The 25,298-nt window shown below is 35.5% G+C and overlaps 1 protein-coding gene across 5 annotated transcripts in view; it reads right to left on the reverse strand.

Annotated features, from left to right (window-relative positions):
• The window catches only part of LOC128226564 (zwei Ig domain protein zig-8-like), a 108,780-nt gene that overhangs the window by 5,520 nt on the left and 77,962 nt on the right, over positions 1-25,298 (reverse strand). The window contains exon 1 of one of the 5 annotated variants that reach the window (XM_052936506.1): positions 15,280-15,774. The exons of the other annotated variants lie outside the window; for them this stretch is intronic. Within the exon in view, the coding sequence (XP_052792466.1) occupies positions 15,280-15,361 (82 nt within the window). The 5' untranslated portion in view covers positions 15,362-15,774. Of the gene's footprint in view, positions 1-15,279; positions 15,775-25,298 lie in introns of those variants that run through there. 5 annotated transcript variants of the gene reach the window in all.

The raw sequence follows: 25,298 nt of genomic DNA on the forward strand, positions 1-25,298 counted from the left end.
GGCACGACATTGGACATTGGACATTCAAAATCGAATGTTGTGCTGGCACGACATTGGGCATTGGACATTCAAAAACGATTGTCGTGCCGGCACGACATTGGACATTGGACATTCATAACCGAATGTTGTGCTGGCACGACATTGGACATTGGACATTCAAAAGTGAAAGTCGTGCTAGCACGACATTGGACATTGGACATTCAAAATCGAATGTTGTGCTGGCACGACATTGGACATTGGACATTCAAAGGTGAAAGTCGTGCTAGCACGACATTGGACATTGGACATTCAAAATCGAATGTTGTGCTGGCACGACATTGGACATTGGACATTCAAAATCGAATGTCGTGCTAGCACGACATTGGACATTGGATATTCAAAATCGAATGTTGTGCTGGCACGACATTGGACATTCAAATTCGAATGTTGTGCTGGCACGACATTGGACATTGGACATTCAAAAGTGAAAGTCGTGCTAGCACGACATTGGACATTGGACATTCAAAATCGAATGTTGTGCTGGCACGACATTGGACATTGGACATTCAAAAGTGAAAGTCGTGCTAGCACGACATTGGACATTGGACATTCAAAATCGAATGTTGTGCTGGCACGACATTGGACATTCAAAATCGAAAGTCGTGCTAGCACGACATTGGACATTGGACATTCAAAATTGAATGTTGTGCTGGCACGACATTGGACATTCAAAATCGAAATAGCACGACATTGGGCATTCAAAATAATATGTCGTGCTGGCTAGTTGTCTTGGTAATAAATATAAATTTTGGACCCATGATAGACAGAGACTTCGAATGGTCCTTTAAGATAGATTTGAGCAGTTCACGCGTCCATTAGCTGAATAATATGTGGCCAGTATTGTAGTCGAATTGAACTGCTTGTTTTATATTTGAACATTTATTGAGTGCGACATTTATAAAATGTTGCAGATGTTAGCCCCAATAAATTGAAATCCAAATTGTACATATATTCATTGTATACATAAAGGCAGTAGATATATCACTAAATAATGATCCTTTACAATTGTAATTGTATAACCTCAATATGAATTATTGTTTGGTGGGACGCAATTTTGCAATCGATTGTGTTTTCTTTTACTCATAAATTGTGTTTATTGCTTTAATTGTTGATATACAACATACGCCTTATTTCAATTTGGATATTTTTAATCCATCAAAGGTGGACACCCTGCTGAGAGCCGGAATATGTTCAGTAAAGGTGTTATATTTTTATTGCTCAATATAATCCGCAGAAACAATAGCGCTTTAACTAGCTCTTTCATTTCACATTTTATTACTTTTATAATCATCAAAGACTTTTGTTTAAAATATAACTTATACAAGGTATGCATACTTTTGGTGACCAATAAAAAAACCTGATATTATAAAGGAATCGTCCATTTTGTGAACAGATCTAAGTAAACCTCAGAGAATGAATGAGTGTCCAGCGGATGATTTCAAACCGTTATTAAGGTCCAATGTCCAATGTCGTGCTAGCACGACTTTCGCTTTTGAATGTCCAATGTCCAATGTCGTGCCAGCACAACATTCGATTTTGAATGTCCAATGTCCAATGTCGTGCCAGCACAACATTCGATTTTGAATGTCCAATGTCCAATGTCGTGCCAGCACAACATTCGATTTTGAATGTCCAATGTCCAATGTCGTGCCAGCACAACATTCGATTTTGAATGTCCAATGTCCAATGTCGTGCTAGCACGACTTTCACTTTTGAATGTCCAATGTCCAATGTCGTGCCAGCACAACATTCGATTTTGAATGTCCAATGTCCAATGTCGTGCTAGCACGACTTTCACTTTTGAATGTCCAATGTCCAATGTCGTGCCAGCACAACATTCGATTTTGAATGTCCAATGTCCAATGTCGTGCCAGCACAACATTCGATTTTGAATGTCCAATGTCCAATGTCGTGCCAGCACAACATTCGATTTTGAATGTCCAATGTCCAATGTCGTGCCAGCACAACATTCGATTTTGAATGTCCAATGTCCAATGTCGTGCTAGCACGACTTTCACTTTTGAATGTCCAATGTCCAATGTCGTGCCAGCACAACATTCGATTTTGAATGTCCAATGTCCAATGTCGTGCTAGCACGACTTTCACTTTTGAATGTCCAATGTCCAATGTCGTGCCAGCACAACATTCGATTTTGAATGTCCAATGTCGTGCTAGCACGACTTTCACTTTTGAATGTCCAATGTCCAATGTCGTGCCAGCACAACATTCGATTTTGAATGTCCAATGTCCAATGTCGTGCTAGCACGACATTCGATTTTGAATGTCCAATGTCCAATGTCGTGCCAGCACAACATTCGATTTTGAATGTCCAATGTCCAATGTCGTGCTAGAACGACTTTCACCTTTGAATGTCCAATGTCCAATGTCGTGCCCGCACAACATTCGATTTTGAATGTCCAATGTCCAATGTCGTGCTAGCACGACTTTCACTTTTGAATGTCCAATGTCCAATGTCGTGCCAGCACAACATTCGGTTATGAATGTCCAATGTCCAATGTCGTGCCGGCACGACAATCGTTTTTGAATGTCCAATGTCCAATGTCGTGCCAGCACAACATTCGATTTTGAATGTCCAATGTCCAATGTCGTGCTAGCACGACTTTCACTTTTGAATGTCCAATGTCCAATGTCGTGCCAGCACAACATTCGATTTTGAATGTCCAATGTCCAATGTCGTGCTAGCACGACTTTCACTTTTGAATGTCCAATGTCCAATGTCGTGCCAGCACAACATTCGATTTTGAATGTCCAATGTCCAATGTCGTGCTAGCACGACTTTCACTTTTGAATGTCCAATGTCCAATGTCGTGCCAGCACAACATTCGATTTTGAATGTCCAATGTCCAATGTCGTGCCAGCACAACATTCGATTTTGAATGTCCAATGTCCAATGTCGTATGTTTAGCTAACTTCACACAGCTCATCTTTGTCACACATTTTTATGTACGACATATCGCTTTTGTTTCCTTAATGTATGAACTGAAAACATTCCAATGAATGAACATCGCCTCCATTTGCCACATCTATTGATAAAGAATGTTACTGCTGAAAATGCGTTTTATTTTGTGAATATATGTTCATGAATGTTCAAGAGAACATTTATTTCGGTTTGAAGTATGAATATTCTTGATTCAAATAATTTTAAATCCTTAAATTTCGGATTTGAAGCGAAAACAGTCCAGCCTATTATTATATATTTGATTAAATACATTTTTTTATATATATTGCCCGAGACCTAGGTTCACAGCGTAAAATTATTTCCTTGTTTGATTCAAGCATCAATAAGATGACGTGAAGTATACCTGAATCATTAAGATGTTACCCTAGGTCATCTTACTGACCTAGAATACAACCCGGACCAAACAGATCGATTGTTTAGAACTGTGTTACGGTTAACAGCGTTGTTAAAGCAATCTTTGTTAACCTTGATACTGCACTGCTCTGAAAACTGAATGGAAGCACATGTGATCGGCAGTATTTCTAACACGATTTGAGAAAGCTGTATCTGATGTTTATGTTTGCGCACATCATGGGATAATTCACGTTTTAAAGTTAACAACGATCTTGTTTATAACATTGTTCACTTTCACAAAGGTCTGGACGGTCGGGCATCAGTCAATGACACGGGGAATGTGTATAGGATGAGTGGCAGTAGGCGGACCTTTAAACACACGTGAAAGTTGAAATTCTTAATGATTAAGCATAGTACTTAAAATGATTGCCTATATGCAACTTCATTGGCTGGAAATATAAGTTGTATTCTAATGAAGAGTTTATTATGATGAAGAAAACTGGACTACAGGTAAGTATTTTTTGTAGACTGACATCAAGTGAAAGAATATAAGATATTATAAGGTACTGACAAAAACTGGCCACTGATATTGATACAGATTATACATTGTGTAAATTGTTGTAATTCAAGCTTACCAAAGCGTTATCACATGCTTATATCGAACATAACAATTGAAAATGCATTTGAACTTGTTACATTTCTTTCAAGCGTCGACAATCCTATTTTAAGAGGTAAAATGTTTCTCTAATAACTCACGCCTTCGTTCTTGCGTACAATTTAAATGGTATACAAAATTCCATTAACGGATGATTACACAGGGAACATTAAGATTTGAAAACCAAAGTATTTAGTTTGAAAACATCTTTTCCATTTGCTAAATTGCGGTAATATTCACCAGAGACTGTCTGTTGTTAAATAAGCGTTCAATAAGCCGCTGTCTGGTGCCAACACTATTCACTGGCGCACACTAACCAGGGGCGGATCCAGGAATCAACGTTAGAGGGGGCGTAGCTTAGGGGCGCAACCTTTTGACATGCACCCCTCCCTCTGAACCGAAAGTGTATGGCATAAACTGTTTGCATATGGATTGGGGGTTAAGCAATCAAGAAAAATTAACAATTTGTAGTTGGAAATGATGCATTATGGGCGTATTTTATTATTTTTTATCTCCTAAATTGACATAAAAAGTAAACTTTGACGATTTTAGAGGGGGCGCGCGCCGGATGCGCCCCCCTCTAAATCCGCTAGTGCTAACGACCTTTCACCGATACATCAAACAATTTCCAGCTGTTGTTCCGTGACTGACAAAATAAGCGGCGAAGGATTGAACCTATTACATTACAAATACATTTAAATGTTCTTAATTATATTTTGTCCAATGTAATTACTGTATTTTTCATATCTGCCTTACCCTTATTTTGGTAAATCATTAGCCATTATTGATGTTAATCAGGTTAATTGATATATTTAAAAAGAGACTGGGTAAGTTCTCAAACACTTTGCTTGTTAAAGGGTTATTGGTATGTTTTCACCAGAATTAAATGGTTACTTAGTCTGGTATATACATACTTATTACCTTTAACATGAATTCAAGCGTCAACAATGCAGCTAAAGTCGTTCAAACAGTACCACCCCAAACCAGCTTTGCAAGTGGAATCTTTGAAGATGAAATCATACACAGTAATAGACAATTATTTGGTTATTAGCACGTGGAAACAATGTTTTCCGGGAAAATTATTCTGTAAACGATATATTATTGGATGTCTGTGAGATATTATCATTAATCGTTCGCTTTGAAGTAACGTGGTTTTCACTAATTCTTACAGTGCGATGCAGTATAATGCGAACCAGCCCACTCATGCCAGGAATGCAAGAACTGCCAATCATATATTCACCCAACATTGTCATACCATTGTCTTACACGTCCGTTCAAATTACTAAATTATTAAAGAAGTCAAGTTATATACAGGGTATAAAAAGAAACTCCTTAGCAAAAAGCCAAAAACTACTTTATGTCAACCGTTAATGGAATTACAAAACATCAATACATGTCTCACTTTTATTACGAGCGACAAAGACAAATAGCTGTTAGTTTTATAATGTTTTAGTATCCACAGGAGAATGGCGCATGAAATGAAGTAAAGTAACTCGACAGTACCAGAACGCCCAAGTGGCATTTAATGTCGTCCATCAGATATATACAAGAGTTTCAGAGAATGTTTATGGTGTTGCTTGCGCACAGTTATGCTGTTATGTCCAGACAGCATGCATTAATTGTAATCATTACGAGAATAAACCCTCTTTTACCCATATTTTTTATGAAGGGTTTGTTTGTTATGAAGTTATGAACTGTTTCTGAGTTTGTTTTTTTATCAAGAGAACAAGAGTTTGTTTATACTGTAATTGCTAAAACATTACGAATCACTGGCTTGCCTGATCAGTCTGAGAATTGTCGGCAAACGAGGTTTCCAGTTAGACCTAATTACAACACTCCCCGAGCTTGGAAACGTTCATTAGAGTGTTTACGATCCGGCAAAGTGGGACGTATTGGAATTGAATAGCGGCAAAATATCCAATTACGAAATATCTTGAAATGTGACGCCTACAGATAAGAAATGACCAGACCATCTTATCTGTAATCACGTGAAATGCTGAAGGAGACGATGTTGTCTTCTCTGACAATTTTTGCTGACTGTGCAAGATTTGGCGTAAAACGCACAAACCGATTGCATACGGTAAATAAGGACACTAGAAGAACGCGCTTTAAGTTCCGATACATATATGTCTTTGCGTGTTTTTTTCGACCTGTAAGTGCCTTACATTCTTAGTTTATTTGCTGTATTTAGCAAATGTAATCCGTTGAACCGCAGGCAAAATAGCAGATGCTTTAGACAAGAACATGTATAGCGTTTGCGACTACACGGGTATGTCGAGGATATCGTCATATGCAGTGTTACTCTCTTGTGCTATCATCTGTTTCACCTGTAATGTCTGGCTCGTTGTTAACGCAGCTTAATGATCATTAACACAATTGGCAATGACAGTTTCAAAGCGATTGCTTAATACAAAAACAGTGTTCTCCAACTAAGAAAGACAGTGAGACAGAATTGATTTTGCGGGAAATACTACTATTTGTCTAAAAGGTTAATTGAATTACATTATCGCATTAGTATGTCAAAAGACAATTCTTAAATGTCTACACGCCTGTTGCTCCGCCCTAGACTCACGCACACTTGTAATTGCAGTCAAACGCAATATCTTTGGAATACCTGATTTGAATAAAACGACACTTGTGATTGATTGGTCAAATCACGGACCTATAGACCCGGTTTACATGTCCGTGGTCAAATCACGGACCTATAGATCCGGTTTATAGGTCCGTGGTCAAACGAAGAATGTGATAAAATGTATATGACGTCTATGAAGCAAGTGACGATGTACTGCTGCTCAAACAGCCGAGTAATTCTACGCCCAGTTAACCTGGAAGCGTTATTTTTGAGCACGGTTATTTGGATTATCACAAACATTGTTTTTCAAATAATGAATTTAAATATACGCATTGGCTATTTTAGAACTGCGGTTCAGCTGTGTTTGAACATTTTTGGCCAGTGCACGGATAATCGTGAAGTCCATAACCTTGCTCTGGCCAAATGGCAAACTCCAATGAACCACAATACTAAAACATTCAATCCTTACGTGACAGGACTGAAGAAAGCTCTATGTCGGAAACACACATAAATGTCTACATGTCATAATTATGCAGGCAGACGGATGTCTTTTTCATTTTCCTCTGGTGTAGCATGGTGGTCATTCTCGTTCACCAGAGTGATGATGCTATGGGTACCAGATTTATCACTATCGAACCTCTGATGAATGAGAATGCATGGTGGTATGTTCGTTAATATTAAAAACTCAACATTCATTTAATAAAAATGTCTAACTTTTTAGTATTTAAGTAATGAAATACTTTATTAGTAGCTTCATCATATTCCGCAAGTGCTCGTACATTCAAAGATCAAACCTGTTAAGCTCGGATTGCTAAGGAACAAATATAATAAATAACAAAACGATTAATAATGAATAGTGAGTTCGACCATTTCGAGGACTCGGAGGAATACGGTGCTTTACGATAATTATCGGCGTGATGCTTTTTGTTGAATGGTGATTGATCCAAGGTTTGATAGTGCTTTACCCATTGTGCGCATTGTGCTTGAGGCGTAAATGTCGGGAAAATGGACATAAAATGGACTTTGGGAGGCGAATGTTGGTCTTGTAAATGTCGTATAAATCAACCTTGTAAACAAACCCTCGTTCTGGGAATGCCATTAATCCCGTCCTTTATTCATTTCTGAGACTATGAGAGAACTAGCTTAGATTATATTTATACCTACGACGTGAGCGACAACCAAATGCACTTTTCTACTTAAGTTCGATGTAAAATTTCTACTTCTACAGTATTAACAATTAAAAACACTTCTCTATTCTTCCAAAATAATACATTTTTCTTTTTAAGGACTCTTTTTATTTGTATAGTGTGTTTACTGTAACGCTCATTTTTGTCATATATGAGCCATGAGTTTACTTAAAACATGTACAGTTTAAAGGTAAATATATGCATTCAAACATGCTGAATATTCGACAATTCAATACGCAAGTTAATAGAAGCTGTCATTCCGTAGTAATTGAATAATTTACTTTCATCTGATTCGGTAGAATGTACCTAAATGATAAGTGGTTACCATTACTTAACCCGTCAATAGTAACGTTCAATCAGGCATTAACACACGTTTTGTTTTATTCCTTATTATTAGGTTGCCCTATGTTTTTCAAGTCTTGACTACTAATGAAATGATGGACACTTTAAAAATGAAAAAAACATTAAATTTGATATTTTAAAGCTTTAAAGCGCTTCCTATTTATTCGATCAACTGCCAAATATATTTGCATTCAATTTCAGGCAGACAGACACCATTAACAAAAGCTCGAATAAATATTACATTTTTTTTGCCTTGCCATCATCCTAATGGAGTGCACTGGTTTTATTTCAGCTCGGAGACCTGACATATCACGATGTCAGCAGCTCCAGCGTGATTCAGGGACATTATTAAATTTACAATTATTTGTCTTAAAGACTTTCAATTATGCTGAATTGATTAATGATAATGTTTAGCGGTAATGTAAGATCTAGATTACAGATCAGAATGTGTCAAAGTACGTGAAATGCTATATAGTATAGTGACTTTCTTAAATAGACCATACCTCTGATCTATTTTGGAGTGACATAATTGAGTAAACTGTGAGCCCAGGAAGTCAATGACAGGGTACACTAAGACAATTTCTGATGATAAAGCCAACTTCACGAACATGGGCAAGGATTTTACACAGCCAATGGAAACTCAGAAATAGGGTACCTGCGGAATCTCCGACACTCGCGGGCGCCAACATTAAGATCGCACAACTTAACCAATCCTGTACCTTAACAAACCCCATTATTACGCCGCCATACTATCACCTCGTGCTAACAACTTCCTCATTACTACTTCACATTCCAGTTTTAAAGTTATTTATGAACTGTTTTTGTCTATTATTTTTTGTTTTGCATTCTCTTCCTTTATAATTGTCTTGTTTTCTATATGATTATTTTTAAAAAAACAACAACAGTTTTTATAATATTAGTTATGTGAACATTGTTTTCATTACCAAGAGGAAATTTAATGAATATAATTGATTTTTTAATACAAGATACCTATCAAACACGTTGGTCATATCAAGTTATTCTACCGAAAGCTGTAAAACAACGGTCCGTTTATTCCGATTCACATACGAGTGAATAGAAAGCTAGGGAGGCATCACGGTTATTTCACACACTAATTTACAAGTTCTGTTTTCAGAAGTTATTTGTTCCTGCCACTGGAAAACCCATCAAAACCTACCACAATCACCCCTAGTTTACTCCAACAAAACTATTCTTTAACATAGTACATTCCTGTTATCACCATTTACAACACATTTCGTTTATTTGTTGGCGTGCCAAGCCGTTACAGTTTTTTTGCAGCAGCTAGGTGGCCAAGAGAAGCGATGCAGTATATAAAGAACCCGTTCTGTGGGTATTGCAGAGTTATCGGGCCTCAATTTAAATTAGAAGGTCAATATTTAGGAGGCGCCGGCATGACTCATCAGACCTGGTCTGATATGGCCAGGCATCGATTCCGACTTTACCAGTGTCACTGGACACCAGCACACTCGGTAAACATCAACCACTTAGTAACGTATTGGTTTTGACAGTCCACGACTTTGTTTTAAGAGTAAATAATATACGATTTCCACTAAACGTAGCACGTGTGTTTTTTGAAGCCTTAGAATTTACAGTTTGTTTGGAAGGTTTCTTTTTCAAACTTGTTAATAGTTGAAGATATTGTTAATTTTCGAGTTTTTTTTTATTGTTTATGCTCCTGACAATGTGGAGGTCATAAGAGAGTTAAGAAGTCCATGTAAAATATAATTGCCTGTACATCAAAAACATTATGAATCTGAGAAATAATCCTTATTTAAATGTGTAGATTTATTGAATTATTTATTGCAATACAATGTAATTGCCATCTCAACAATATTGTAAATACGTTACACTTTTAAGACTTAAGACCCAATCACGGACATATCATTTAACAGCACAATCAAAGTCCTTGTTACCGAGAGGCATGCAAATGCGTCCCCCATTTAGCAATTACATTTTATACTGATGCGATCCCTTTTAAAACATTGCAAACATGTCCATTAGCGGATCACCTTTCTCACATTATTTGGTTAGAAATGGGAGTTGAACGACACTATGTCAATGGAAATATTAATTAGGTTTTTAAATATCCAAACAGTTTATATTCATCATACGAAGCTAATGCCACACTTCTTTCACCACATGTCAACTTACGAACAATGATTAAACTTAATGCAGTAGAAAGTTTGTACCTGTGATTTCAATAGAGAGTGTTTCTTTTACAATGGTCGGCAAGTCTTTATTGAGTGCTTTCATAATGCTGTTAATATCTCCTTAGTACTCTTTTGTGGCCAGGGGTAACACGCGATTGGCAGAACAGAAAGTTTCCACAAACAAAACTTCAAACTCACTTACACAGGCCAAGATGTACTTAATTAATCATCGATTCATCTATACAAAAATGATTTTTTTGGTTGTTAAATAAACGAGCTGTAAAAATACGTTTTCCCATTCAATGTAATTAAAAGTGGTTAATGATTAATAAAAATATGATATTTCATTTATAAAACGTATATTGGATTGTAAATGAGTTTGTTTGTAAAGAGACAATTCATTAAGCACGTTAATATTCAAAAGAGATACACATGATTTATTATTTTGTATGTAACGATAAGTCAATGATTTTAATAGAAGAGTTCAGAGTGCGAAACTATGCCCCCGTTAAAGCAATACATCACACAAGTAATTGTCACCAGTGTTAGTTGACTGTGAATACATACGTGCAGTATATGTACAGTCGTTTAAACAGATCCAGGATTTGTACAACTGTTACACCAGAAAGAAATACAAAACAGACTTAATTTATTCAAAATGACTTTTCAATAAATTCGACAGAAATTAAGCAGTCATCATTTGTGTATTCATATAGGAGAATATGCGTGTTTAAGATAGATGGGATATCATTCTGAGAGTCTGAACATATACACAAATTGCATTAATTTTTACCTGAATGAAAATGTTTTGACGACGCTTCATACACACAAGTTGTTAAACAGAATGGCTATTTTGTATATTGCTCAAGTTGAATAATTATCGACATCATACTGGTTATCAGTGAAATAACAACAGTGAAAATATCCATTTTGACTGTTTACTAAGGAGTGAAAATATTATCTATAGCTACTTTTAAATTCAAGAGCAGTTATTTCCCCTTGTTAAAATCCACCTTATTTTTGAACCATTAAATGTTGCCAAAAATAAAAATTCGATTGCATATGTTAAATTAGATATTTTTGGAAGTAATCCTGTTTTCAAATGTTTTCTTGAACTTGAAACTGAATGCTCAAACAATTGCTTTTTCGTACTTTACAAATAACGGTCGAAAACTGCTCGAACATAAATTTGATGTTATATCATCTATTCAATGTCTTTTGGGATTGTATGACTCTGTAGTTCGAACTTCCGCAAAATTCACACCACAATTTACTGATAGTTTGTAGATATTACTAACGCCTAAGAATTTGTCAACAACTAAGCGGTGTCTTCACTCTTTATCCGGTAAACGACCCGTCTTCAAGCGAATCCGACTGATCTCTGATCAGGGGTGATTGAAACACGTTCGACCTTTCCATTTTTCATTCAGTAAATGTTTTGAAGTGTAATTTAGTCATGTATTCATGCCCTGTTTAATTTATAATTCTTCCGTGCATTAAGTGATATCATTTGGAACATAGATGCATAAAAGGTCATTTATGAATGCTCTAATCATAAGAAATGCATTTAAACAAGAAGGAAACAATAAATTAAAGAACTATTGTTCAATGAGCCTGAACTGGAAATGACAGTCATCAGCGATCAAAACTGCTTGCGGAGAGGCGTCCCACAGGTAGCGCCGTCACACTTTTCAAAAAGGGGTATTTAGAAAAACAAATTAAAATACCAATGAAACACCGAAATTAAGCATATGAAACAGAAAAATAGTACATTTTAGTGTAAGTTGGTACTAAATTTCACTTGTGATCATCGAAAAACTATATTTTTACTCGTGGCGTTTTACTATGACACTTGTGAAATAAAATTACATGATTACACTAAAATCAACAAAAATCCTCTATATATTCTAAATTACAAGTGTTGCATAAAGACAAAAACAACACGTTACGAGGACATAATTCTATCAGTATCGGATTGCTAAGATCTGGCACGAGAATGATACATTATCCTTAAGATTTGCTAAATCCTTATCTGGAAATGTTTTCGGAATGTCTTTGTTATGCAAAAATTGTAGGATTTCCTGATATGATCTAACATGCAAATTAATCACGATTTTATTCATTCTTTAAGGTCTAATTCAATATTAAAACGAAATCAGGACATGAGGCTGTCTGAACGTTAATGTAATTAGCTGTAGAAAGGCCCATCAATTCATGTAAAATAAAGTAGGTCTCATGATATCGGAGTAGTGCATGCCAGGGAATGTAATGTTGCTTTCAAACTCTAAAGGGAACATTCTTTACATAATAACTTGTTTCCAATTTACATTTAGTTGTTACACAAGTTGCACCCTGTAGCCTGTCAGCAAACATCCGGGTCAATTGCATGACATTGGCATTTTGTCAATACCAGGAGCGTCCAGCAAGTTCCTCGGCAAAATTTAGCCCAACAGATGGCTTAGCCAATGGTCAATGTTGTTATCCAATCATTGCATCGTCATTATTTGCAACAACACACAACACCCGTTTACAATAACTTATTAATAAAAACAGACATTGAACTGAGCTTAGCATTTTAAAACTGCTTATAAATACGTTTTGTTTTATTTTAAATACGTTACGTGCAGATGGAAATTAACAATATAATGTTTGCAATTGTAATTAGAATTCTAACATATCATTGAAAATTTGGCAATATGTCTCCTGTTATCATGGTAATCATTATATCTACATAATAAAGCTATTATTTTGTTTGAATTTCTTTAGATCGGTATGTCCCATCGCATGAGAAGTAATTTAGATCCTCGATATTTACTATTCGAACTCAGTATCGTACAACATTTCAGCCTCTGATTTAGATAGATTATAACAATAACAATAGTTAACCAATTTGTTGTTACGTATTAACTTTTTTGAGTTGTGTTTTGTATATAATCGTTTGTAATACATTGTTTGATACTATGATATAGGCCATTATTTACATATGTGTTGTTGACGATGAACATTGTACAAGTCTAAATACACTATCTGTCTGTCTGTCTGTTTGTGCGTGCGTGCGTGCGTGCGTGCCTGCCTGCCTGCCCTGACCCATTTTTAACACCAACTAAACTGACACCGGCGATATATTTGCCCGTATGCTCCGTTTCTTCATCAATAAACTGTCCATATCCAAATTATACTCGATGATCGATGTGTGATTTGGACTAAACAAGATTTACGTTCTTTATTCATTTCGTACTTATTTAAACATGACCCATAATTATCCAGTTTAACCAACATATTATCTACAAAATATTTTTTTAAGAACAAACGCGAATATATACTTCGGACTTTATGAGCTTTTTATACTTAAACTTAATAGTTTACGTAACAAAAATTTATATTCAACAATATTCTCATCTACATATTGACCAATTAAAAACATAATACTAGCTTTGACCAAACCAACGATTAAACCAGTTCTATACAATTGGCTGCAGATGATAAGCTTTCCATCTTGCTGTAAATGGATTACTCCCATTAATTTCACTCGATCGATATAAGCATTAACAGTATAATGCAGAGACCGAAGCATTTCATTTTGTCTTGAATTGCCAAAATATGATCTAGATTATAGCTAAATTAAGATTCAATACAATCATAGCATTTGCATAAAGATTGATTTGGAGAATAAGGTCGGTACATTTTTCACCGCACTTTCCCATAAAATAGCAATATAGCAGTATTCGAAATGAATTTTCTATGTCAGAGAAAACAAGACAAACACATTGAGCGAGTCTGTTCAATGAGAAATGCTAAGAAGGAGATTTTATCTTTATGATTCCGACGCTCAAGTTTTTTTTTTATAGTTTTGCAGACTGTAATTAAAGCACTATGTATTTTTCGCAAATGCGGACAGGGGTTGTCTCGAAATCTAGAGAGCATATTTTTAAAATGGTCTCGTAATGGACTTTTATTTTAACATCATGGCATCATTATCAAAAGGAACGACATTACATGTATATGGAACTTCTTTAATGAAAATATGTTTTTCTATGATTGCTAATGGTGAAATAAATTACTAACTTACACTACATGCATTAATTTTCGGTTCCTCTTACGCTTGCGTTCGGAGATGTATCTCTATGTTACTACATTTACCTACCCCGTCTTTTGCATACCCATTTGCTGCCCGGCTACCTGTGGCACGCCCCTCATGTACAGCATATCACTTTGTATTGACTAAACCAGAGTATGATCTAGATTACAGCCAAATTAAGATTCTATAACATCATAGCATTTGCATGAAGATTAATTAGAATAATAAGGTCGGTAATTTTTTCAGACATAATTTGCTGTTTCAAAAGTATGATTTTTTAATTTGATAAAAAAAATCACTTTAAAAGTGGATTTTAAATTTGTTATTTTCAGTAAAACTATTTACCTGATAAAACTCTATATTTCACTGAAAAGCACGAAATAAATAATTATCTTGCAACGGTGCAGCTTCATGCAGTCACCATACTTGACGAAATAGGAACAACTAGTAACAATCAATGTTTCAATTATTTTACATGCAATCATCTCGATGCAGTCCGCTGGTTTTATTTCACAGCAGAAGCCTGACGCATCACGGTGTCACCAGCTTCAGCGTGAGTCAGGACTGTTATTAATTTTTCCAATTATTCATCTTAAAGACTCGAATGAGCAGCGTCGAAACCCACACCGAAGCCCAGATAACGGAGTAATTGTGCTGATTTGATTAATGAATCCATAAAAATGCTTATTGGTAATATTTTATTTCGATTACAAATCAGGATTTTTCAAAGAACGGGAAATGATACAAAACTGTAGAATATCGAGTTCTATTATCCGGTTATATATAGCATGCTAAACGAAATGTAATTTATTTTCATGCTACATTATTGAGTTGAATACACTTAAGTTTCGGAAATCTAAATTGTTTTTTTAGAACGTTTGACAAAGTTGAGAAAGCCAATGGACACCCAGAAATACCGTACCTTTCGAAGCCCCGACACTGACCAGCACCAATATCAAGATCACATGACTCATTAAATCCGGTAAATTAACACACCCCATCATTTCACCGACACACCATCACCCACCGCTTACAGTTTTCTCGTTAGTTTCCACATTCCAGTTGTTTATGAACTGTTGTTGCCTATTGATTGCCTCCTGTTTTACGTTCAGTACATTTGAAATGTTCCTGGTCTATTTGTGAACTTTTCCCAGAAGGACATTCTTTTGAATTGTTTACTTTCTGGATGTATAAAAGAAACTATATTTCCCCACACAGCTAAAATCAAAATAGACAAAAAGGAAACATATCAAAACTCTTTGGGCGTATCAGATGTTAGTTTACCAAAGGCTGTAATGTTTATTCCGGTTCATGTGTGAGTAAAAAGAAATATAAACTGGAAAACTACATTTATTTTCAGACAAATGATTGCAATTCTGTTTTCGGACGTTATTTATTCCTCCCACTGGAAAACCCATCAAATCCTAACACAGTTTTCACGGAAATAATATTCTAAAATATAATATATTCCTGTTGCCACAAATTACACCACGTTTCGTTTATTTGTCGGCGTCCCAAATTGATTTCGCAGCAGCTCGGTGGTTGTGGCGAGAAGCCATGCAGTAAAAGAAGAACCCGTTTCGTTCTGTGTGCGTTGGAGAGAGATATTCAGCAGTGAACAGGCCTGACAAGTACTCTGGGGTCAAGCATCTACAATTACGTTTTGATCGTCCATGCCTAATTAAACATATAAGAGTCTCAATGATGGTAGAAAATATGGATGTCGAAACCTTTGATCAAAGGTACGTCTTGGTTGCCTTTTTAAATTTAACAAAAGGTGCGGTATTTGTCTAAACTACCATATAAGTCGACAGCGTAAATTGATCAATTCGAAAAGCTATTTAAAACAGACTTGAAAGGTTTCAACTAAATCCCATAGTTATTTGTGTAGCGCCCTGAAAATCGGGACATTAAAGGAAAGAGATATAATCCAATGGCTGTTTGTGGTTTGATGCTTTATGCCCACAGTTGTACAAATATGTATAAAGACATTTGCTAACAATCACATATGGGATAAATTGATAACCATACAACACGTATACCATGCGTTTGAGAATTAACCCGTACTTTATTATACTCGTTATTGACTTATTTATTGCAGTAGAATGTATTTACCGTCTCAACTATTATATTTAATTAATTGTGGTACATCTTATTTTGGAGTAAGAGTTCATCTTTAAATACGTTACACATTTAGGACTCAACCATTCCCATACAGAGATAGACATCACGGAAATATCATTTTACCGCCGAGCACAAATCCCGTAATGGAGAGGCATGAAAATGGGTCGCCCATTTAGCAAGAGGAACTTCGTAACAAAAGTATCAACCACAATGGTGACACCAAGTCATTATCTCAAACTTACAAATCGTATAAATATGATCACTGTTAAAACACCCTCCATGCAGATCCATCAGCGGATCACCTCTCTCACACTAATGGGTTAGAAATGGGAGAAGGACGACGCTATTTTAATTCAATTATTTATACCGATTTTAATCCCCCAAACACTTCTAATGCATCTTAAGTAGCTAATGCCACACACTTCATTCAAAACATGTTGACTTTATACGAACAGTGGTTTGTTTAAAATATAATTATTCACAACGATTGTGAAGAAAGAACGCGGTGAAAACCCACATTTACCATCGCCCACAAACCAAACTCAAATACATCTGGGTCGGGCATCGAAGCCGTACTTTTTACGCCTTAGTGAGAAGCGAGTGTGCTAACCACTGCGCTAACCGGACAACCTAAAGACGCATTGACTTAGACGTAATACTGTTGAGATGACAACATGTGTTCTTAATTTTTCCTGAAGCTTGTAAATAACATATTTCCTCCACAACAGTGGAAATATTCTTTGTTGAAGGCTGTCAATAATGCCATGAACGTCTTGTTAGCACTCTTGTGGCTAGGAAACACACACAATGTCGGCACACGCCAACGCGATTAACTCTGAGCTTTATTCAACCCAAGGTGTCGTTTATTTCAAATCGTTTCATCTATACAAAAGGTACAAATATTTGTTGGAACATGACAATATGAACTATAAAAATACGTGTGCCCATTCATCTGCAATTAAAAGTGATCGATAATTCATCAAACGATAATATTTAGGTTATAAACTTTATTGGATGTAACAACGTCTTGCGTTAAATAGTGAAATGATTTGGTACAAACCATTTGCTAAAGAATTTAGAGAAAAAAATAATCATGTACATCAATTCGACAAATCAGATACAGTCAAACTATACATATCAGTGACTGTCGAACAATAACATTTCAGTGACTTTTCAACAACAACAACAACATCAACAGCAGCAGCAGCATATCAGCGACTGTCTACAACAAATTAGTGACTGTCAAACAACAACATATCAGATACTGGCAAAATACAACATATCAGTGACTGCAAATCTACAACATATCAGTGACTGTCAAACTATAACATATCAGTGACTGTCAAACTATAACATATCAGTGACTGTCAAACTATAACATATCAGATACTGTCAAACTATAACATATCAGATACTGTCAAACTATAACATATCAGATACTGTCGAACTATAACATATCAGTGACTGTCAAACTTTAACATATCAGTGACAGTCAAACTATAACATATCAGTGACAGTCAAACTATAACATATCAGATACTGTCAAACTATAACATATCAGATACTGTCAAACTATAACATATTAGTGACAGTCAAACTATAACATATCAGATACTGTCGAACTATAACATATCAGTGACTGTCAAACTATAACATATCAGTGACAGTCAAACTATAACATATCAGTGACAGTCAAACTATAACATATCAGATACTGTCAAACTATAACATATCAGATACTGTCAAACTATAACATATCAGTGACAGTCAAACTATAACATATCAGTGACAGTCAAACTATAACATATCAGTGACTGTCGAACAATAACATTTCAGTGACAGTCAACAACAACAACAACAACAACATCAACAACAACAGCAGCATATCAGTGACAGTCAAACTTTAACATATCATATACTGTCAACCTATAACATATCAGTGACTGTCAAACTTTAACATATCAGATACTGTCAAACTTTAACATTTCAGATACTGTCAAACTTTAACATATCAGATACTGTCAAACTATAACATATCAGATACTTTCAAACTATAAAGTATCAGATAATGTCAAACTGAAACATATTCGTGACTGTCAAACGGCAGCATATAAGTGACTGTCAATCTTCAAGAGTCAACCATATTTTATTCTCTACTGCTTCTTGATACACTATATTAGTCATTTCCAGTGCGGATCCAGGATATGACGTTAGAAAGGGCGTGATTTATGGCCGTAAGGTTTTGATTTGCGCCCCTCTCTCAGAGCCGAAATTTATTTGGTTTAAAGTGTTGGCAGGGGGTTTAGAAGTAGTCCCCAGAATGCTTTTCAACACCTTCTGATCCACACATGGTGCATTTTGGGCGTAGGTTATTACATTTTATAAAATTGAAATTAAAACAATTTGTACGACGTGAGGGGGGGGGGGGCGCCGGTTGCGCCTCTTCCTCCTCTGGATGCGCTAGTGATTACACACACATAACATATAATAGGTTTTAAAGTGAAATTTGAAAAAAAATACAATAATATACATATTATTCATTATATCTATTTGTGTTAAATTTGTACCGATATTAAGCAATAAATGGATCTATAAATGCCTGTCAGATATTATTTGTACGAAAATTAGTTCGGACTTTACTTTGAAAACGTAAAATATATAGTATGGCGTTTCGCGAGAACAAACGCATAACATATTGAATGTTTCACCATACACATTATCTGAATGAAGATCTTAGAATTAGAAGAATTACAAATAAAAATGAACAAAGCAAAATCTTCTATATCACGATTATCGCACACAGAAAAATGGAAATTGGTTCTACGAAGACAGTGAATCAAGGAAGGTCGCATTGATTAGAGCTGGCACGATCCTCGCCCTTAATCCTTCTTTAGAAATGTCTCTGGAGTCTACTTACTATGCAAATTGTAATGGTCCCTTATAAGATCTAGCATGCAAGTTAATCATATTTTTTATCCATTCCTATCTAGTCCTATATATAATTAAAACGAATAGCGAAAATAATGCTGTCTTTACATTTATGTAAATATTGGAACCAAGTCACTTAACTAGGACAACAAAGCAGGTCTTAGGTTATAGGATTAGCTCCAGGAAACATGTTTTCTCCCAACCTAGATAAGTAGATCCAATTATTTGGCTCTATGGAAATCCTTATCTTGCCCACGGGCAAAGATAAAAGGTACCCGCATCGAACTACTTTTTTAAACCTGCACACAGAAGAGTACAGGTGGAAACAATGTAAAATAGGTTTATCCCAACCCTCGCTAAGGTTCTTTTGCGAAAACACGGTAATTCTCATTTCCGTCAATCTGAACGCTCGGGTTGGAATGAATTATCTTACACTGACGGCCATGGAAGACACTTACAGTCTTCGAAATGCCAAAATACGTTCATACTATTGTTAAAAAGATTGCATTTAATGAAATACCTTTTACGTAATACCAAGTGCCTTATTACAACATACTGGTAAGATACTGGTAAGTGCTAAACAAGTGTCCATCGTACCGTTATACCCTGACCACCATCTGCGGGGCTCATTTGCATGCTACTATCATTATATCATGACATGAGCGATCCGGCACAAGTTAGCAAGCATAATAGATGGCAGAGATCGGTTATACACATGTTATTATGAGCATTGTCTTTGCTAAAGCACGCAACATTTGCGTTTTCTGCACCATTCGCTCATTTTGCTCATACCATACATATTTCGTTGAACTACTTAAAACCACGTGTTTCACATGACCAGCCCTAAAACTATTCCTCGTGCGTAATAAAGCCATAGAATGTTCCGTGCTGAATACCAACTCAACCGCATCATACACCTAACGCCATTTCCTGCTGTAGATACTAATTACATAATGTGAAAAACATAATGTTTGGGTGGTAAATAAGTATTAAATGGCAGCCGTAAAGGTTTCAAAAATGCATCTTACTGAAAGAATATGAAGAGCATGGAATTACACCCTTACACGAATTTTACGTCATATGTCATTACAAGTTTCAACTGTATTCAATAAACTCATGTCATACAAAGTTATGAGAAAGCGAGCAGTGCAATGAAGCATATAAGATGCATTGATAATGTAAAACTTCGGTAACATAATTGTCATAAAAACGAGTAACCCTTTTAACAGTACATTTGGTGATATTTAGGTGGGCGTAATTATGCCACAACTGTTGTAGCGTTTGTTTATAATTGAACTTCTAGTACATGTGCAGATTTGTAGAGAGTAAATAACGCATTTTCTTCAAATTACATGTATGATTGAAATATGCAATATCATTTCATAGGAAGAAAATTCTTTTCATGGTGATCATTTCACCTTAGATAGAAAGACATTAACTATCCACTGGATGTTATTCACATACGCCATCATAAATATGTATGCACATGTAAAGCGACTGTCGATTTGGTAAAAATAAACCCATATAAGAAAATAAACAACGGCAAACGCCTTAAACAGCATAATGATTACGCATTGGAATGGAAGTACGTTGCAATATATAGTTGATTAATAAATAAATAACATAAGTTAAACGATTTTTTCAGTTTTAATAAATTTCAGTCAACATGGTTCCTATCCAGCAGATAATAGTTTTCTGTAGACTGTTGCTCCGCTATCAACACTATTGCTCCGCGGTCGACACTATTGCTCCGCGGGCGACATTATTGCTCCGCTGTCAACACTATTACTCCGAGGTCGACGGGTTTGGTAAGTTCAAAAAGATAGTTTGAAAGATGATTTCTACAAATGCAATCGAAATCATGCAACAACTTCATAAGATTAGAGACGTTCAACTAGATGAACCGTGTTCACGACGTTAGCGCCGAAAACAGTGTTCAATATGTGTGTGCCTTGAGACTCTTTTTGTAATGAAGACAAATCTGCGATCCAAAAACAAAATTGTTAAATCATTGAACAGGAAGAGCATTGATCTGAATTACAGAAAACGTATAGTTGATATTGTGATTTTGATATAACGTCGATATAGGTTTTGTATTTGAATTGACACCCTAACGAGTTCACAGCTGGGAAAAGGCGGTATGTTCGGACCTGGCATTTCCCAAAACTTTCAGAAGCACCTCACCATTGTTTAGCTAAGAGAAGTCTCTGTTTTGATTAACTATTGCTGTACCCCACATAGCCTACCTTTTGTAACAACGAGACTCCACATTTTATATGTCCTTATACATACCTACATTTTGTTTTTCGATTATTGATTTAAAATATCATATAGGAACTTGAATAAAGGTATTTTTTATATCTTTTAAAGGATCCATATTGCAGTATTACTCAACATTATGTATAAAATATTAATCATCATAGTACATATATTTTCTTTAATTTCATCACTTTGACAAAACGAACATTAATAAATATGTACTTAAAGGGACTGTACACCAGATTGACACCAAAAACCGTTGTTTTTTCTGTAACGAATCTCAGGACAATTATCTAATTTGATATCATAATTGTAAAAAAAGTACCAAAATGTAAAAAAAAAATTGCGTCGGAGACCGGGTTCGAATCCGTGTCGCCAAATTTGGAGTGTCGTATCCACTGAGCTACAACCGCTTACTTTAATTGGGTGACATAATTAAGCTATACACCTACCTCGGTAATATCACGTGATAAAACCGACTAGCCAATCACGCATAAGAAATGGATTCTACCTGGTAGACATACCCAGTAATCTTTTTTAATGGAAAAGTACTAAACTTAAATAAATTGTAAATTATGTGGTACTTCAGTTAGTAAGTTTCAATGCATTGTACACATCGATGCCAAGTTTATGTCAGTTTCGACATTATTTTTTTTTCGCAATTTTATCATACGGAGTACAGCCCCTTTAACACACACACGCGCGCACGCGCACGCGCACGCACACGCACACACACGCATATATATATATGTGTATATATATCTTAACTTTTCTCATTTCCGCGAATTCATACATCGTAAATGAACAAACATAGACCACGTCCTTATTTGACAACAACCTCAGTGAACTCAAATCTTCATTAACATTGAAAATCACAAAATATATTTGATACGACATAAAACTTGATACATATTGATAACTCTACAATCCCACACATCCTTTTTCGTAAACTGTATTCAATAAAGGGGATAAAGTATGAAACGCATTGTTTGGGTTTGTGTCAATGTTTCCTTTTATAACTGCAAATTCCTTTATAATAAAAACATGTTTTTAATTGAAAGATTAGTTTGCTCTTCAACAGCCTTTGTTACCACATGCACTTCGCGGTGAATGTTCTGTTGTTTGGCAGGGGTATATTGTTGTAGAAAGACTCTTGGCAAGCATCAGTGCTTTCAAATGGCAGCTCATAATAACAGTAATAACGTACCTTAGATGTTAAGCTTTTCCATCTTGCTGTATGTAAATAAGGATCATTCTTTTACTGCCCATTAATTTCAATCAATCAATATATGCAAAGATTACATATTGCTGAAAAGAAAGCATTATATTCGCCCTGAAATGAACCAACTGCGGTTCAATACAGTTATAACATTTACAGCAATATCTATTTTGAGAAATACTCAAACAAAAACGTGTTTCATGTACAAGTTATTGTTAAAATGAGGTATATTTGGAAATTAACGCTCGCAGTCAGACGAAACAATATTTTTTTAAAGACATAAAAACTGACATAGCTCCGCCTAATTGTCTTCTAGACGTTTTTGTCTTTCGCTTATATTTTCGCAAAAGAGCAATATGAATGTAGGAATTTTGTATTTCGAGTGTTTTGTCAATTACACCACGGACCTATAAACCTGGTTTGTAGGTCCGTGATTACATGTCACCGTTTTTTTCAATAATTTTCCTCGTACGAATTCTAGCCGTGTTCTTATAACTACTATTTCCAATATTTTTTTATTCATTTAAAGCATCTGGTTGTATGCCACTCATTACTGTAACGTCACATTTGTATAAGAATGACCAATATGTTGCCAATACAGCAAATATAAAACGTCGAACAATATAAAAAGTAAACGTGGAATATTGTATATTGAAGTACTGTCATTCAAATGGTTGAAAAACAATTTCAACCATTATCGTATGTTATCGTATGTTAAAATTCTTCAACCCCGTATACATCAATTGTAACAACAGCGAAATAATTGGATCGTACTCGTTGCTCACGATAATACAAATAATTCTGGAATGTATATTCCGGCGGAGTCAGAATTGCCCACTTGCTCACAAAACATGCGAATTTATTATCAGTTTGAAACACTCCAAGCAAAAACAAGTTTGACAAATAGGTCGGTGCTATTTCCTGCGCATTTCCCCATAAAAAAACAAGTCTAGCAATATTAGAAATGGATTTTCTGTGTCAGAGACAACAAGACGTATGAATTGAGCCTGTTGTTTCAATTAGAAGTCCTATAAAGGAGATTTTATCAACACCGTTTTCACAAGTCCAGTAAGTTCATGTTCTTAGATGTACTGGCCAAGGATATTTGACAGATTTTCACCGATTTGCTAGAAATATAGAATATCTCACAATTGAATCAATTGATTCGATCCGTAATAACAATGTCCGATATTGTATATAACTGATATCGTTCGACAACAACATCATGTACAGGCACACCTCTATAGGATAAAATTCAATTGTAGTATAAATCTACCTGAAGCAACCGCTTTTAAGTTATTAATCAAACACAAAATGAATGTTGCTTAATAGAAATAACTAGTAAAAACGGAGTGTGGAATATTGACAGTTACAGTAGATATTCCCAGATTAAATTAAGAAGATCAATTCGTTAAAATGTCCCCGTTATTTGAACTATCCGGTACGTCTTCATATTTAACATTGTGTACCCGTTGAGAGCCGAACGTCATATATAATAGAACATTTTATAGTTAGTAGTGTGTATCCCTCCTTCGAGATGTCTCCATGGAGCAGGACATTAACATGCCTAGTGCAAATCACGCTCAATATAACAGGGATATTTATGTTCAATGTTAATTGATTTAATGTTTGATGAATGTTTAGAAATGCAATTTGCGCATTATGCTGGAGGAATAAATGTTGGAGAATGGACATTAGATTGGATTGTTGATCTTGCAGATGTCGTTAAATCATCATCGTAAACAAACCAGCATTCTATTAAAGCCATTAAGCGCTATTAAATACATTCCGTAAAAATAGTATATGTTCTGTTGACGTGCCTCCTTAATCCAATATTGGATATCTGCTCTAAAAATAGTATTAAACTTCATGAGAATATGCGTATAATTTTACAGAATCATTCAAATACATATTGACTAACCTTATCTTTATCAGCAAAGACTGCCCCGCTATTATCTAAATATTCTACATTCGCGAATCGAATTTCTTTGCGAAAATATAAAAAAAAACAATTTGTATAAAGGATCTCCTCTTGACATGTTTTACTCAACTAAGAGTAAAAAAACATAGGGAAGTATGTTCCTTTATTGGTTCTACATGTGGTATCCTAAGTCTTAACATACTTAACAGTATAAGCATCTACTTTCACATTCTTCAGGCGTTCTCTGCCATGTCCAACAATGTTTGCTCAATAAGTGTTGCATTCAAATCATGTTAACGGACATCTGTAGTCAGACCTCGATAGACAAACTGTCGTATTATTAATACAAAAATCAATTTCTGAATCAGAGTACATGCAATTCGAGACAAAGTCCGGATGCAGTTCACTGATTTTATACCAGCATCAGGAATCAAAGCGGAGGCCTGACGCATCGCCGATGCTGTTAGCTTCGATGGTGAGTCAGGGTGGT

The sequence above is a fragment of the Mya arenaria genome, chromosome 3 (assembly GCF_026914265.1).
Source record: "Mya arenaria isolate MELC-2E11 chromosome 3, ASM2691426v1".
Lineage (NCBI taxonomy): Eukaryota > Metazoa > Mollusca > Bivalvia > Myida > Myidae > Mya > Mya arenaria.